This window comes from Hypomesus transpacificus, chromosome 20 (genome assembly GCF_021917145.1).
Source record: "Hypomesus transpacificus isolate Combined female chromosome 20, fHypTra1, whole genome shotgun sequence".
In the NCBI taxonomy this organism is placed as follows: domain Eukaryota; kingdom Metazoa; phylum Chordata; class Actinopteri; order Osmeriformes; family Osmeridae; genus Hypomesus; species Hypomesus transpacificus.
Window position 1 is genome coordinate 2,726,971 of NC_061079.1, and position 12,454 is coordinate 2,739,424.

A 12,454-nucleotide genomic window follows, 5' to 3' on the forward strand; every position below is an offset into this window, starting at 1 on the left:
CTTTTTTTCGCTTTCTTTCTCTCACTCCCTTTTCTCGCTCCCCCCCCCCCCCCTCCATCTCTTTCATCTATTAGGGAAGTTTAAGAGAATGGTGTCTTGTTTTCTAACACTAGAAGCGTCAAGCCATTTTTCCCTACTAATGCGCCATAAGGGGTAAAATTGGCCCATGAGTCAACAGACAGGGATGTTATTACTGACACGTAACGGTCGCTAGATGCTGCTTCTTGCACGGAACTAAAGTCAAGGTTGTAAAATTAACTTGACTTTGTCAATCTGTCATTAATTTCCATGTTGTTAATCGGTGATTATTTCATTAAAACTTTTGTTTTCTAGCCCTTCAATCATTCAGCAAAATTAAATTTATTTTAAAAGGATGTTACACAAGTTTGGGGTTAGACTGCAGTTGGTCTTTAAATGCGTAGTACGACATTATCAACATATTTTCGGCTGACAATGATCACTTCGTTGTCTCCAGTCAAAAGTAGTGTTGCAACCTGGAAAAGGGAGTTTTGGGTTAGCGGGTCAGCCTGTCATAGTATATATTTACACACAGGGACATCATAAACATTTAAGAGTCTGATAGCTCCAGTTCTCTGGCCTTTCGATTCACCGACTACACAGTCCTAGGCGATTTTACAGCGGGTGCATGTGCATCGTTTGACCCATGTTTGAATACACACACATATATAGATAATCTATACATATTAGGAATATTTACACACTATATATGAAACTTTATACATGAAACTTTGTCTGAATAACAGAAGACTCGTATATGGGAGCACTTGCGGAAAAAAGAGAAATAGCAGTCTTGGAATGCAGGAAATAAAAAAGTTAGAACGCGCACCTGGCAGCAATTTAATAGTAAACAGGAGTGAAATTGCCTAAATTGAGCTTTTCCCAGTGTGATTTTGAAAATTTAAAAATACTGTGTGATAAAACACAGATATCTAGGAAAAGTCAAGAAAACAGGGTTTTGGAATTTTATCGAGTGCGAATATACTTTTTTTCCCCTTTTCACTGGCCCCAAATGACCCCTGCTCAGTGATTCTAGTGTTATTAAATAGTACAATGATCTACTAACATCACATTGTTTTGCTGTGCTTTGTTTCCCTGTTGTGTATACTCCAGGCCTTGGGCAGAGAGAACCATAGAAAGCCTATGGTGAGTTTTACTTAATTATAAGATCAACCTACCAAACCATCCAATTATCCAATCAAGGAATCAATTAACCCACCCATTAACCAATTAAGCAATCAGTCAATCAATCCACAACACACATGGACGCACGGCACACACACTTAAGCTTGATTAATACTTCTTCGGGCCTGCGTTCTTAATGTCATGCCAGGGTGTGCGGTGACATGCTCAGCATTTATAGTTGTGTGGTCTTGTGTTGATAGATATCCATGATATCTTTTTCACTTGGCGGCGCTGTCACGTTGTACCGCAGGTTAACCTCACAGAAGTAGTAACTGTAGTTGGTAAATAAAATATTAACTTATACAACTCCTACATTGTTCTTACACAAATTCGACAAAGTTGTCAGTTACAAATGCTGGTAACGACGAACTTGTTCGGACAAAGGTTTCTTGATTTCAGCCATGCCTCCAGTAAAATGTTGTAAACCCTCCTTTCCCCATCCAACCAATCATTGTGCTGCTTTGCAATTAACAACACATAGCTATGCTTTTATATTTTAGCTTGTGGAAGTAGCCTATGCGGTCCTGTGAGGTTCTCGGTGTGTTTGTGGACCCTACGCAGACGTGTTTGACATTGAAGTATAAATCAAGCTTGAGCATTGTGGCTCATGTACTTTTTGCAGATGCTCCTCCTGTTTGTATTTGTGCTTTGGAGACTAAAGGCTGTTTGAAATATCCATACAGAATCTCACACTGAGCTAACTATACTGGCTTTATACCCATTTGAGTAAATAAAAAAATACATATACACTTTCTGAAGTCTATAGTGAGCCTGTGATAATACACTTACTGAAAGATTAAAATTTACTTCACTTAACCCGAAACCTTCCCCTGAACTTAATAGGAAATCAACAAATACCATTTGAAGTCACCCACCCACTCACTCACTCACTCACTCAACAGTCAATCACTCATCAGTCAATGAGTAGAAAAGTGTGCTAGTAATCTGAAGGTTGCCAGTTCTATTCCCGGCCGGTGCACATGATGTTGTGTCCTTGGGCAAGGCACTTCACCCTACTTGCCTCTGGGAGAATGTCCCTGTACTTACTGTAAGTCGCTCTGGATAAGAGCGTCTGCTAAAATGCCAATGTATGTGTTACTAAATGTAATGTGTTGAATGTTTTAACTATGATGTCATGTTTGTGCCCTCAGCCCCCTTCCCCAGATGACCTATCTATTGTGTGTTTCACCAGTGGCACCACAGGTAAGAACCATTGAGCATTTGAGTTCTTTGATTTAGCGTTTTATATAAAACCAGGAGAAACCCAAAAAATATAGCTACCACTCTGTCAACACCAAACTCCTTACCCTTGTAGTAGAATGACAAATTCAGCAGAAACTGTGACTCACGCTATGCTCTCAGGTCACAACAGGAATCATGGCAACAATCACATGACCTCAAGGGGTGGGAGGAATCTGATATTCTCCTTTGTTGTAAAGATCTGGGCAGTCTGTTATTCAGGGTCCTCCCAACGGTTTCCTGCAAAGTTTTTCCACCGTCACACATTCTTTAGTCATACAATTACTGTGCAGTGGTGATGTGTTGTTTATTATCGATTTGTTCATTTTGAACGAATCTTTAATCTTGTAATAAACCAGAACCGCCCAAAAGGAGGGGGAAACAATTACCAGGTTGCTGCGGGTAATGCTGCCACCCCCTTTGTATAGGCGGTATGGTCTGGCGTCAGAGGTCGGCGCACACACACACACTATTCAGTAGTGCGAAAAATATAAATAACTTTTATTGTTACATTTACAGGACATTGGCATAATTCATAACTAGCGCAGGGAATCGGCAGAACGCTCCCCAAGCCCACCAAATGGAGGGACTTCTTTAAAATAATACTGCACGTCAACTCATGACTGCACACTTCGCACCCAAAAAACAACCGGCCTGCCACACTAGATTGACACACAGTGATAGCTCACAACAAGATTGGGGCCTCTGCCCGGGTGACACGGCTCACACAGCCCAAACTAGGTTAACCATATAAGACCCTCCCCCATCTGACTTTAGGGCCAAGTGATGGTTTGGTTTCACCCCTCCCGTACCCCATGCTGAGCTTATAGGCCTAAGGACAAACTAACATTACAACACAACAGGTACACTGTTTTTTTAATACTACTTAGCTGGCCCATTGGCAAGACCCTCCCCCAGGGTCTCAACATTATAGCACCGTCCTCTGGCGGCAAGGGACCGGTCAGTATGGTGTGGAAATGATGAGCACTCCCCAGCTGGCTGGAACGCTCCCATGTGAACAGTTGGCACTTTTACAATAAAACCCTTCTCTAGCACTATCTGGCCCTACTACTCTCCCCCTCTCTCTTGTCTTCGCCTCTGGCCAGTCTAAGCAACTGCGAATGGCACCCGCCCCCCACATTAAAGATACATGCCAGTTTAAAACAGTTAATTAAATGGACCTGCGCGTCCACTCTAGACCGCTTCAATGCTTGCATTCCTCAGCTCCCGGCTCTGTCTTTACATTTTCCCCCAGAGTCTCAGACAGAGTTTGTAATCAGGTGCTGCTCATCATTTTAATTGCAGCCTGGTCACCCACTTGCCTCCCCAAAAGGTTCAACTCAATATGACTTGGGAATAGAGTATAGTGATTTGTTCATTTTCTAATGGCCGTTCATTGGGCTCAATAGAGGAAACAGAAATGATTCTTCGTGTATGAGTCTTTCGTTCATTTTTCACATGACTGTTATGCTAAGTACTGTGTAACAGTCACATGAAAATGGAATGAAAGACACATACCCAAAGATACTGACTGTGTCTTCAGGTGTACGTTTTGTATTGTTAAATATAGTTCAATCAAATCTACTGATAATAATCTAAGACCTTCTCTAATAATACCAGGAATCTCTGTTTGTGTGTGTGTTTGACTGCATTAGTTTCCTACGATTATTTGGAGAACCGGGCACTAGTGTTGCGTTCGTAAATGAAAATTAAGACTAAATATCGTCGTCAACAAATCTTTATCAGGTGACGAAAACGAGTTTCCTACGATTATCTGGAGAACCGGGCACTAGTGTATGGAGGATTATAGGGGCCAAAACTAAATAAATAAATACTTGGATAAATAAATAATTATATAACACAAAGCTTAAATAAATGACACAAAATATATAAACGTTACATGTATTTGTATGTGTATATATATATATATATGTTTACGTTTTCATGTGTTTACATTTATTAATTTATACTTACATTTATTCATTTATACTTACATTTATTCATTTATACTTACATTTATTTATTTATACTTACATTTATTTATTTATACTTACATTTATGTATTTATACTTACATTTATCCACGGTGAAACTTCCTGCAGCAAAATAAATCTGTTGTCCCCCGTCACAAAGTCAGGGGGCGGGTCAAAGCCTCTGATTGGTGGTTCAACTTGAATCGACTGCTTTTGACTATTCCAAGGTGGCAGCACCTTGTGCGGATTCAATGAATGAAATATTGAATGCTACAGTGGCCAAAATGTTGGCGGAAGCTGAAGAGATGGAGGCACCTGCCAGTTCACTTTTTTTTTACATCATATTGAGAGCTTCGCTGAAATTATAGGAATGATATTGGCCCTAACTGACACAGACATCAATGAAAATGTGTTCACGATCCTCAGCGAGATGATACAGCATAGGGGTGGGCATATCGATCTTAAGACCGACAGTGGCCAGGTTGGGAAACCCGGCAACTATCGATACCAACGTTGGTATCAATAGCCTGATCGATAGCGTGATAAGATCGATACTTAAGTTTCATTCCACACTGAGTACACAACTCCCTTTACATCATAGTGGTTGTGCAAACACCGTCTAACTTCGCTCAAACTCACTTTGCCCCTCCACTGCTTTTCTAAGCCCAAAGTATCGGTATTGGCAATACTGGCCCTGTATTTACTCTTTGGTATCGGATCTATTCCACATCGTGCAGTGTCGCACACCCCTAGCAGCTGTAGAGTGAGGCGATAGAGGATCCCTCTAGCTTGAAGAGAGCTTGATCGACTGGTTGAGCCTGCCTGGTGTGTAATACTGTTCATTCACCAATCAGAGGCTTTGACCCGCCCCCTGACTTGGTGACGGGGGGACGACAGATTTATTTTGCTGCAGGAAGTTTCACCGTGGATAAATGTAAGTATAAATACATAAATGTAAGTATAAATAAATAAATGTAAGTATAAATGAATAAATGTAAACACATGAAAACGTAAACATATATATTTATACACACAAATACATGTAACATTTATATATTTTGTGTCATTTATTTAAGCTTTGTGTTATATAATTATTTATTTATCCAAGTATTTATTTATTTAGTTTTGGCCCCTATAATCCTCCATACTAGTGTTGCGTTCGTCAATGAAAATTATGACTAAATATCGTCGTCAACGAATCTTTGTCAGGTGACGAACACGAGACGCAACGTAAATGTTGGTCATATGACAATGACTATAACTATAATGCAATACTATTGACAAATAAAAAGAAGACGAAATGTGGTTTACAAAATAAAAACAAGACGAAATGTTATAACGTTATTTCGTCTCATTTAGTCGTGTTATTATTATTAGCCAACTCATGAGGCTGAGGTTGTTTCTCATTTTAACATTAGCTTTAGACGTTAGCTTTAAACGTTAGCCACTGGAGCTGAAAACGACTGGAAGTCTGAGACAAACGTGTGTGACTAGCGTGTGTTTGTTTGTGAGAGAGTGTAAAGTGGGTTAATACGTGTGATTAGTGTGTGTACTGTGTGTGTGTGTATTTGTTGGTATGAGAGAGTGTAAAGTGGGTTCCTACCTGACTAACTGCATGTGTACTAAGCATCCCTTGTTGGCCAAATACTGTAGCTAGTTTTGTCATTCACATAGCATTCACACTAAACTAAATTTGGCATCAACAACATGACTTTGAATACCTTATTCTTGACAAATACATACATTTAAACAAATGGTTTTGTCATTAACATGCCTCCTGAGACTACATCTTACACTACATTTACATTTATTCATTTAGCAAATGCTTTTATCCAAAGTGACTACTTCTGTTTTGATTAAAAAGAGACTAAAATACAATTTTCATTGACATAAACTAGAATAAATGGCATTGGTTTTCGTTGACTAAAACTAGACGAAAATAGTCACGGATAAGTCTGACTAAAATAAGACTAAAATGCTCAGACTTTTAGTTGACTGAAACTTGACTAGACTAAAAAGAGTATGAACGTGACTAAAACTAATAAAAACTCAAATTACAGCTTGACACAAAGACTAAAATTAAACTAAAATTAAAACAGGCCGCCAAAAACACTACCGGGCACTCTGCAAAGTTTGAAATTTCGCAGGTGTCCTCTTTATAATTCAATGCAGTGCAGTACCAATGACAATGGAGTGATTGACGTTGTTTGAATCAGGATTTCATTTTTTTTCTTTTTTTACAATCCCTATCATGTGCCTCCTCAGGCATCATGGTAACTCATCCCAGCCTCTTCACTTTGATTGGTCGGTTTTGTTTTGTTATTTAGAAGTGAATTCTCTTTTACTACCGATATAGCCATGTTACTGCTGATTGCAGGCACAACATTGAATCTCTGCTTTCAAAGGGGTTTCTTAATGGATGAAATGCTGGATAGCTAAGACACACCAATATAAGTACATCCCTAAATGAAAACACTCCCCTCAAATGCAAGTCAACTCCCCCCAAATAGGATGACTTGCTCACCTCCCCCCAATACAGAGACATGCTCCACCAAATGGGAAACATTACATTAACTCAAAATGGAAAGGGTTGGTACAACACTTCGCTGAATGGATGCACAGTAAATAACAGGAAATAAGAAATTGATTGCCAGGAGTACTAAATGTAATAATGACAGAGTTACGTGCATCAAGCCAGTTGTTTGGCTATCGAAGCATGTAGCAAGTACTTATGCAAAAGTATAAATTGCGTGTTAAACGTAAAAATCAATAGCCAAACAACTATCCTGGTCCACGTAACTCGGTCATAAATTAAATGAAATGACTTGAAAAAATTGTCATTCATTTCACTTCAGATTCAAAGATCTTAGTCAGAAAAATTATCTGAACTTACCATCAGTACACACTCATAGGCACATGGCAGGACAATGTCTAGACTGCTACCTGGTGTTCAGGAAGGGTGTTACTATTATTAAAACTGTGAGCTCACGTGTGTGTACAGTGTGTTTGTGTGACCTTGATTTGGTGTATGCACAAAGATCTGCGTGTCCAATGCATAACAAGCACATCAGTTCTGATGTTCAGTACTTCCCGTCTAAACAGGAAACCCAAAAGGAGTGATGCTGACACACGGGAATGTGGTTGCAGATTTCTCTGGCTTCCTCAAAGTCACAGATGTGAGTGATTATGGACCACTGAGTCTCTGAATACAAACATGCCATAGTGTCAGAAGTCATGGATCCCTTGGTTTGTATTATTGAAAGGCTTAGTAGGTATTTTATTTGTTCCATTACATAGTGGGTCAGTTATGATTTAACACACACAAATCCAATGTACACACATGGTGTTACACTGAAACACCCACCTACAGAATTTGTTTGTGATGAAGCTCAAGATATGTAATGATGGGAAATGTTGCAGAACCTGTATGAGCATGTTGTTTTTCTCTCCCCCCTCTTTTCTGTCCTTTCTCCGTCCCTCCTGCCAACAGAAAGTCATCTCCCCAAACCAGAATGATGTCTTAATCTCCTTCCTGCCCCTGGCTCACATGTTTGAGAGACTCATCGAGGTACATGTCAGCAATCAACCCACAGTGAACTATGGGTGGCTAGGAATGTGTGTGTGGGTGTGTACGTGGGTATGTGCAATGATGGATTGTTTCATTTGCAGACTAAAAACCGTGAATTGTTCTCAAAAAGAAAGCATGTGGACAATCAACAGCATGCGACTGCAGGGCCACAGAATATTCTACAGAGCTAGCTGTAATCTGAACACAGACACTGAGCTGTGATGGTTATAGGGGTGTGTAACACCAAGTTCTATGTGACTATAACTATAACTCAGCATGCATGATATAGCTTAATCTGTACCTTCACAACAACATAACGAGCAGGGGCTCAGCTACCTACCGAACAAGGAAATAGGTGGGGCTTGAACTTGTCTGTCGTCACAAGGTTTCTATTAAATACACACACATATACACAGCAACAAAACACATAGTATACCAAACAACAAGCTTTGAGTTGAAACCACGTGACTGCTATCTTGCCAATGCAAACACACCCCTATCCTCTTGTCACGCAAACATCAAGGGCTCAGATTACCTTGGTTTGAAGTTGACTGGTCGCTCTAAAATATTCAAAGAGATGGAATTGGGCCAGTTTCCAACTTGTACTCAAATGCATCCTGCGCATGGGCGTCGCCGCAATGTAACTTCGGGGGGTCATGTCCTCTTCACTTTAAAAAAGTCGTTTGCAATCAGAATATTAGTGCATGACTGGTCTACTAGTCCAGCGATCTTTCCATTGCTTCACAATCAAATCAGTTCCACTTTATCAGTAGGGAAAATACCCATAGCAATAGAATTCCACTCAGCGTTTTCTAGACAAACAGCATCACGCACGCAGATTCAACTCCCATATACCCTTTGATCGATGCATCGCGCTTGCAGCTAGCACTTCAGACATGACTGTTCCACAGACGAAATGGACATAAGGAGGTTTTTTTCGAGGAACAGGAAAGTAAGTCAGAGTTGCCCAACTTTTCCCTTCAGTGGCCAAAGCACCCTTGTGAGACATTCTCTGACTAGCATTAGTTAAGTCACAAAGGTCCTTCTGCAAACATTATGATTTGCAAGCTATTTACCTACATCTAGCACTAGGCAATACCGTACTTTATTTACCCGTTACAAGTGGAACAGCAAATTTGTTGATTTCTTAATCTGGGTCTGAAATATGTTGTGCTTTTGGCCGTGTTCAGACCGCGTCTGTTTCAGGCAAAAAGAGATAAGAAGGATGTTTTTTCCAAGTAGCTACAAAATAAATTGCTGGTGTTTTTTTTATTGCCATAACAACCGTGAGCTAATCTGAAGTTAACCTTAACTAACATGCTAGTTTGAACAACTGAAAAAAAAGAAGAAACAAAAACCTTTTTTCAGAATTGTCTTCCAAATTAGACGAGGTTGCTCAACTTGTAATTTTGGTAATTCGCAGAATTTCATTGCTGCATGTTAGTCTGTAACATGAAGTCAAAACTGATTCAACCATTAAAACCATATATCCTCTGAAAGCTTATACCCTCAGGATGTTATCTAATGAGACAAGAGACACATCCCTTTCTCCATATTAGTATGCTGCCCATGCATAATACATTTGGTATTGGTAAATGGAGGATATGGCTGATACTTTTTTGGGCTGTGCCATTTAGGGAAACTGATTCAACCACCTAAACCATGTATTTTCTGAAAGCTTACATCCTAAGGATGTGATCTGTGGAAAACAAGTTTGAACACACATTTGACCATTTCTGAACTGCCCAGTCATGCTTTAGGGAGATGCAAATTTTTTATGTAGCCTACATAATTATTAGGCTACTAAACCTATACCAATTGTGAATTTGATATGCTGATAACACGATTTACATCTCAGAAATCTTCATATGAACAATCTACATTAAGCTTATTTCAATTATCAATATAAAAGAATGCACAATGCATCTTCATGTCTCCTGATATAGACCAATTATCACCCTACGTCACACAACTGTCAAGCAGGCTAAACTGCGCATGTCGGTTGCAAAAGACGAACTTCTCCCCGGTCTATTACACTTGGAGTGTCGATCAGGTCATCGTATATCTCTGGCCACTGGATTGCAGGGCTTGATATAAACTTTTTGAGGCTCTTGACCTTTGGACATACATTTACGTTTCACTTGTCTATGCACAAAAGTCACTTGACCTCGATACCCTTAAAATAGCCTGACCAAGTGATCGGGCAAAACCAGCCTGGCTAACGGAGGTCGCTTTCTCAGGCAAATGACGAATGAAAAAGGCTCGGTTAAAGAAATCCGAGATGCTGGCTATCTTCATCCGGCTCGTATCTACATTAGGATGTCCTCTCTGACGTTTCTGGTGTATAATGGAGTGAAAAAGGCCTACAACATTGTGCACACTGCCAGTGAGTGAGTCTGACTGAGGCTAACGTCAAAACAGCGTAACGGGGACGCAGTCTCACTCAGATTGCCAGTTTAAACAAATCAGAAAAATAATCGGACCAGCTCGTGAAAAAGGAGAATTCGCATATCTCTTGAAAACTGCCCTGCTTGACTTTTTAGATGTAAAATTGACTGTAAAACTTAAAATTATGAACTTTGTGACATGACGTGAAGACATGGTTGCCGCTCGACTATGCAGTCTGTACCGGGCGACATTCTCACTCAAATTTCAAGACTTTCGTGACCCAAATCAAAATTCTGATGCGACAGATCAATGGGTAATCACCTTCTCTCCTAATTGCTGTCCTCCTCGACCTTTTTAAATCTAACTATTTGTATTATCCGTGTGGTCCTTTTGCCATTTAAAAGGCTATCCTTTCCCGGTTTTCTGCAACCACGTTGCGCGCGCATCCCGAATGTTTACAAACAAATAATTGGTCTATAGCCTAGGTGGTTGAGATTGAGAGTGAGTCAGAGACAGGGGCAGCATGCAGGGGCAGTGGAGACAGCTCTGTTGCCGAGGTGAGTGCTGAAAGGCGACAGGTAGTCGAAGATGTCCCATTGCTTATTGGGAATTTTAGTTTTCAATGTCCAGCTCCTCAGTATATGTATAACAACTATGGTAAATAGTTGTGGTAAATGCACCAGAATGCGGGAAGTTGCATCTACAGCTTAAAACAAATTCTGGGGGAGAAACCCCCAGACCCCACGGCAAAATGTGTCCCCCCCACTCTCAAAATGCTGCTGACGCCCATGGTCCCAGGCCTAATGCCGCAAAATCGTTCAGAGAAATAACGTTGCTGATGTGCATCTGGATACAAGTTCCAACAATGTTGTTAACGTGCAAATTAATCGCACGAAAAAAAAGGCCTTAATGCCTTACATTTTCAACCTTATCCTATAGTATTCAACGACTCGGAAAGTTAAAGTGTGTCTAAAGTCGTAGCTACTTGAATAGTTGTGAATGTCAGTCATTTTACGCCAAAATGTGGGTCAACATCACAGAAATTGCAACAAAAACAAACTCAACTGATTTTGTGTCTTTTAGGCCACCAAACAAGATGCTCCTCCTATTTTGCTAATTAGGATCTCCATTTCACATTCAGTAAAGTTTTTTTGTCTCTCCAGTTTTTAGTTGTCTGCCATTTCTCATTTAGAACCATTCATTGTTAACAATGGGTACATTTAGAAGTTTATTGAGAAACTTGACAAAATATGGGCATTTCAACAACCATGTAAGGTAAAATATAGGAGTTGACGGGGTGTGGACAAGGACTCGTTCACGTGCGCACATGTGCACAAAGAGTTGTTCTGGCCACCTGTGTCTCTGTGTTTTGTGTGTGTTGACCGTTAATGTTTTTTCCCATTGTGTTTGTGTGTGTGAAGTCGGTGGTGTACTGTCACGGTGGCAGGATAGGGTTTTTCCAGGGTGATATCCGGCTGCTGTCAGAGGACATGAAGGCCTTGCGTCCCACCATCTTCCCTGTGGTACCTCGTCTGCTCAACCGCATGTATGACAAGGTGAGACACATTGCTACCAACACACGTATGTGTGTACATGCATGTCTGTCTGTGTAACAAAACAAACCTGTCCTACCACTGTTGGTATATGTACTGTATATATTATTCACATATATACATACTGTATATTGTACAGAGAGAGATGTTTTTTTACGTATGTTTATTTCAATGTCACTGTTTCTATGGCTGTGTGTGTATTTCAGATCTTTAGCCAGGCCAACACCCCTGTGAAGCGTTGGTTGCTCAACTTTGCTGCCAGGAGAAAAGGGGCGGAGGTCAGTGCAGGGGTCATTCGCAGTGACAGCCTATGGGATAAGATCTTCTTCAGTAAGATACAGGTAGACCGTCTCCTCTTCTTCTCCTTCCTCCTCCATATTTATCCTTGTCTTCCATCTATCGCCTCCCTCTTCGTCCTCCTACACAACTCTCCTTCTCAGCTCCCTTCTCTTGTTTTCCTCTTCCTCCTAACCCCCCCTCCCCCCATTGTTTGTCTTTGGGTCATAGTGACCGATATCTCTCCTACAGTTG

At 40.5% G+C, this 12,454-nt stretch overlaps 1 protein-coding gene and 1 long non-coding RNA gene across 3 annotated transcripts in view; one reads left to right on the forward strand and one right to left on the reverse strand.

Annotated features, from left to right (window-relative positions):
• The window catches only part of acsl6 (acyl-CoA synthetase long chain family member 6), a 29,060-nt gene that overhangs the window by 12,523 nt on the left and 4,083 nt on the right, over nucleotides 1-12,454 (forward strand). For both annotated transcript variants that reach the window (XM_047043161.1, XM_047043162.1), the window contains 6 exons: nucleotides 1,132-1,164; nucleotides 2,355-2,406; nucleotides 7,517-7,590; nucleotides 7,905-7,982; nucleotides 11,792-11,926; nucleotides 12,130-12,264. In XM_047043161.1, the coding sequence (XP_046899117.1) occupies nucleotides 1,132-1,164; nucleotides 2,355-2,406; nucleotides 7,517-7,590; nucleotides 7,905-7,982; nucleotides 11,792-11,926; nucleotides 12,130-12,264 (507 nt within the window). The remainder of the gene's footprint in view (nucleotides 1-1,131; nucleotides 1,165-2,354; nucleotides 2,407-7,516; nucleotides 7,591-7,904; nucleotides 7,983-11,791; nucleotides 11,927-12,129; nucleotides 12,265-12,454) is intronic.
• On the reverse strand, nucleotides 46-7,500 carry LOC124482697. The gene is made up of 3 exons (XR_006957759.1): nucleotides 7,308-7,500; nucleotides 2,553-2,682; nucleotides 46-494 (listed from the first exon to the last, which is right to left on the reverse strand). It is a non-coding gene; the product is annotated as an uncharacterized LOC124482697 (long non-coding RNA).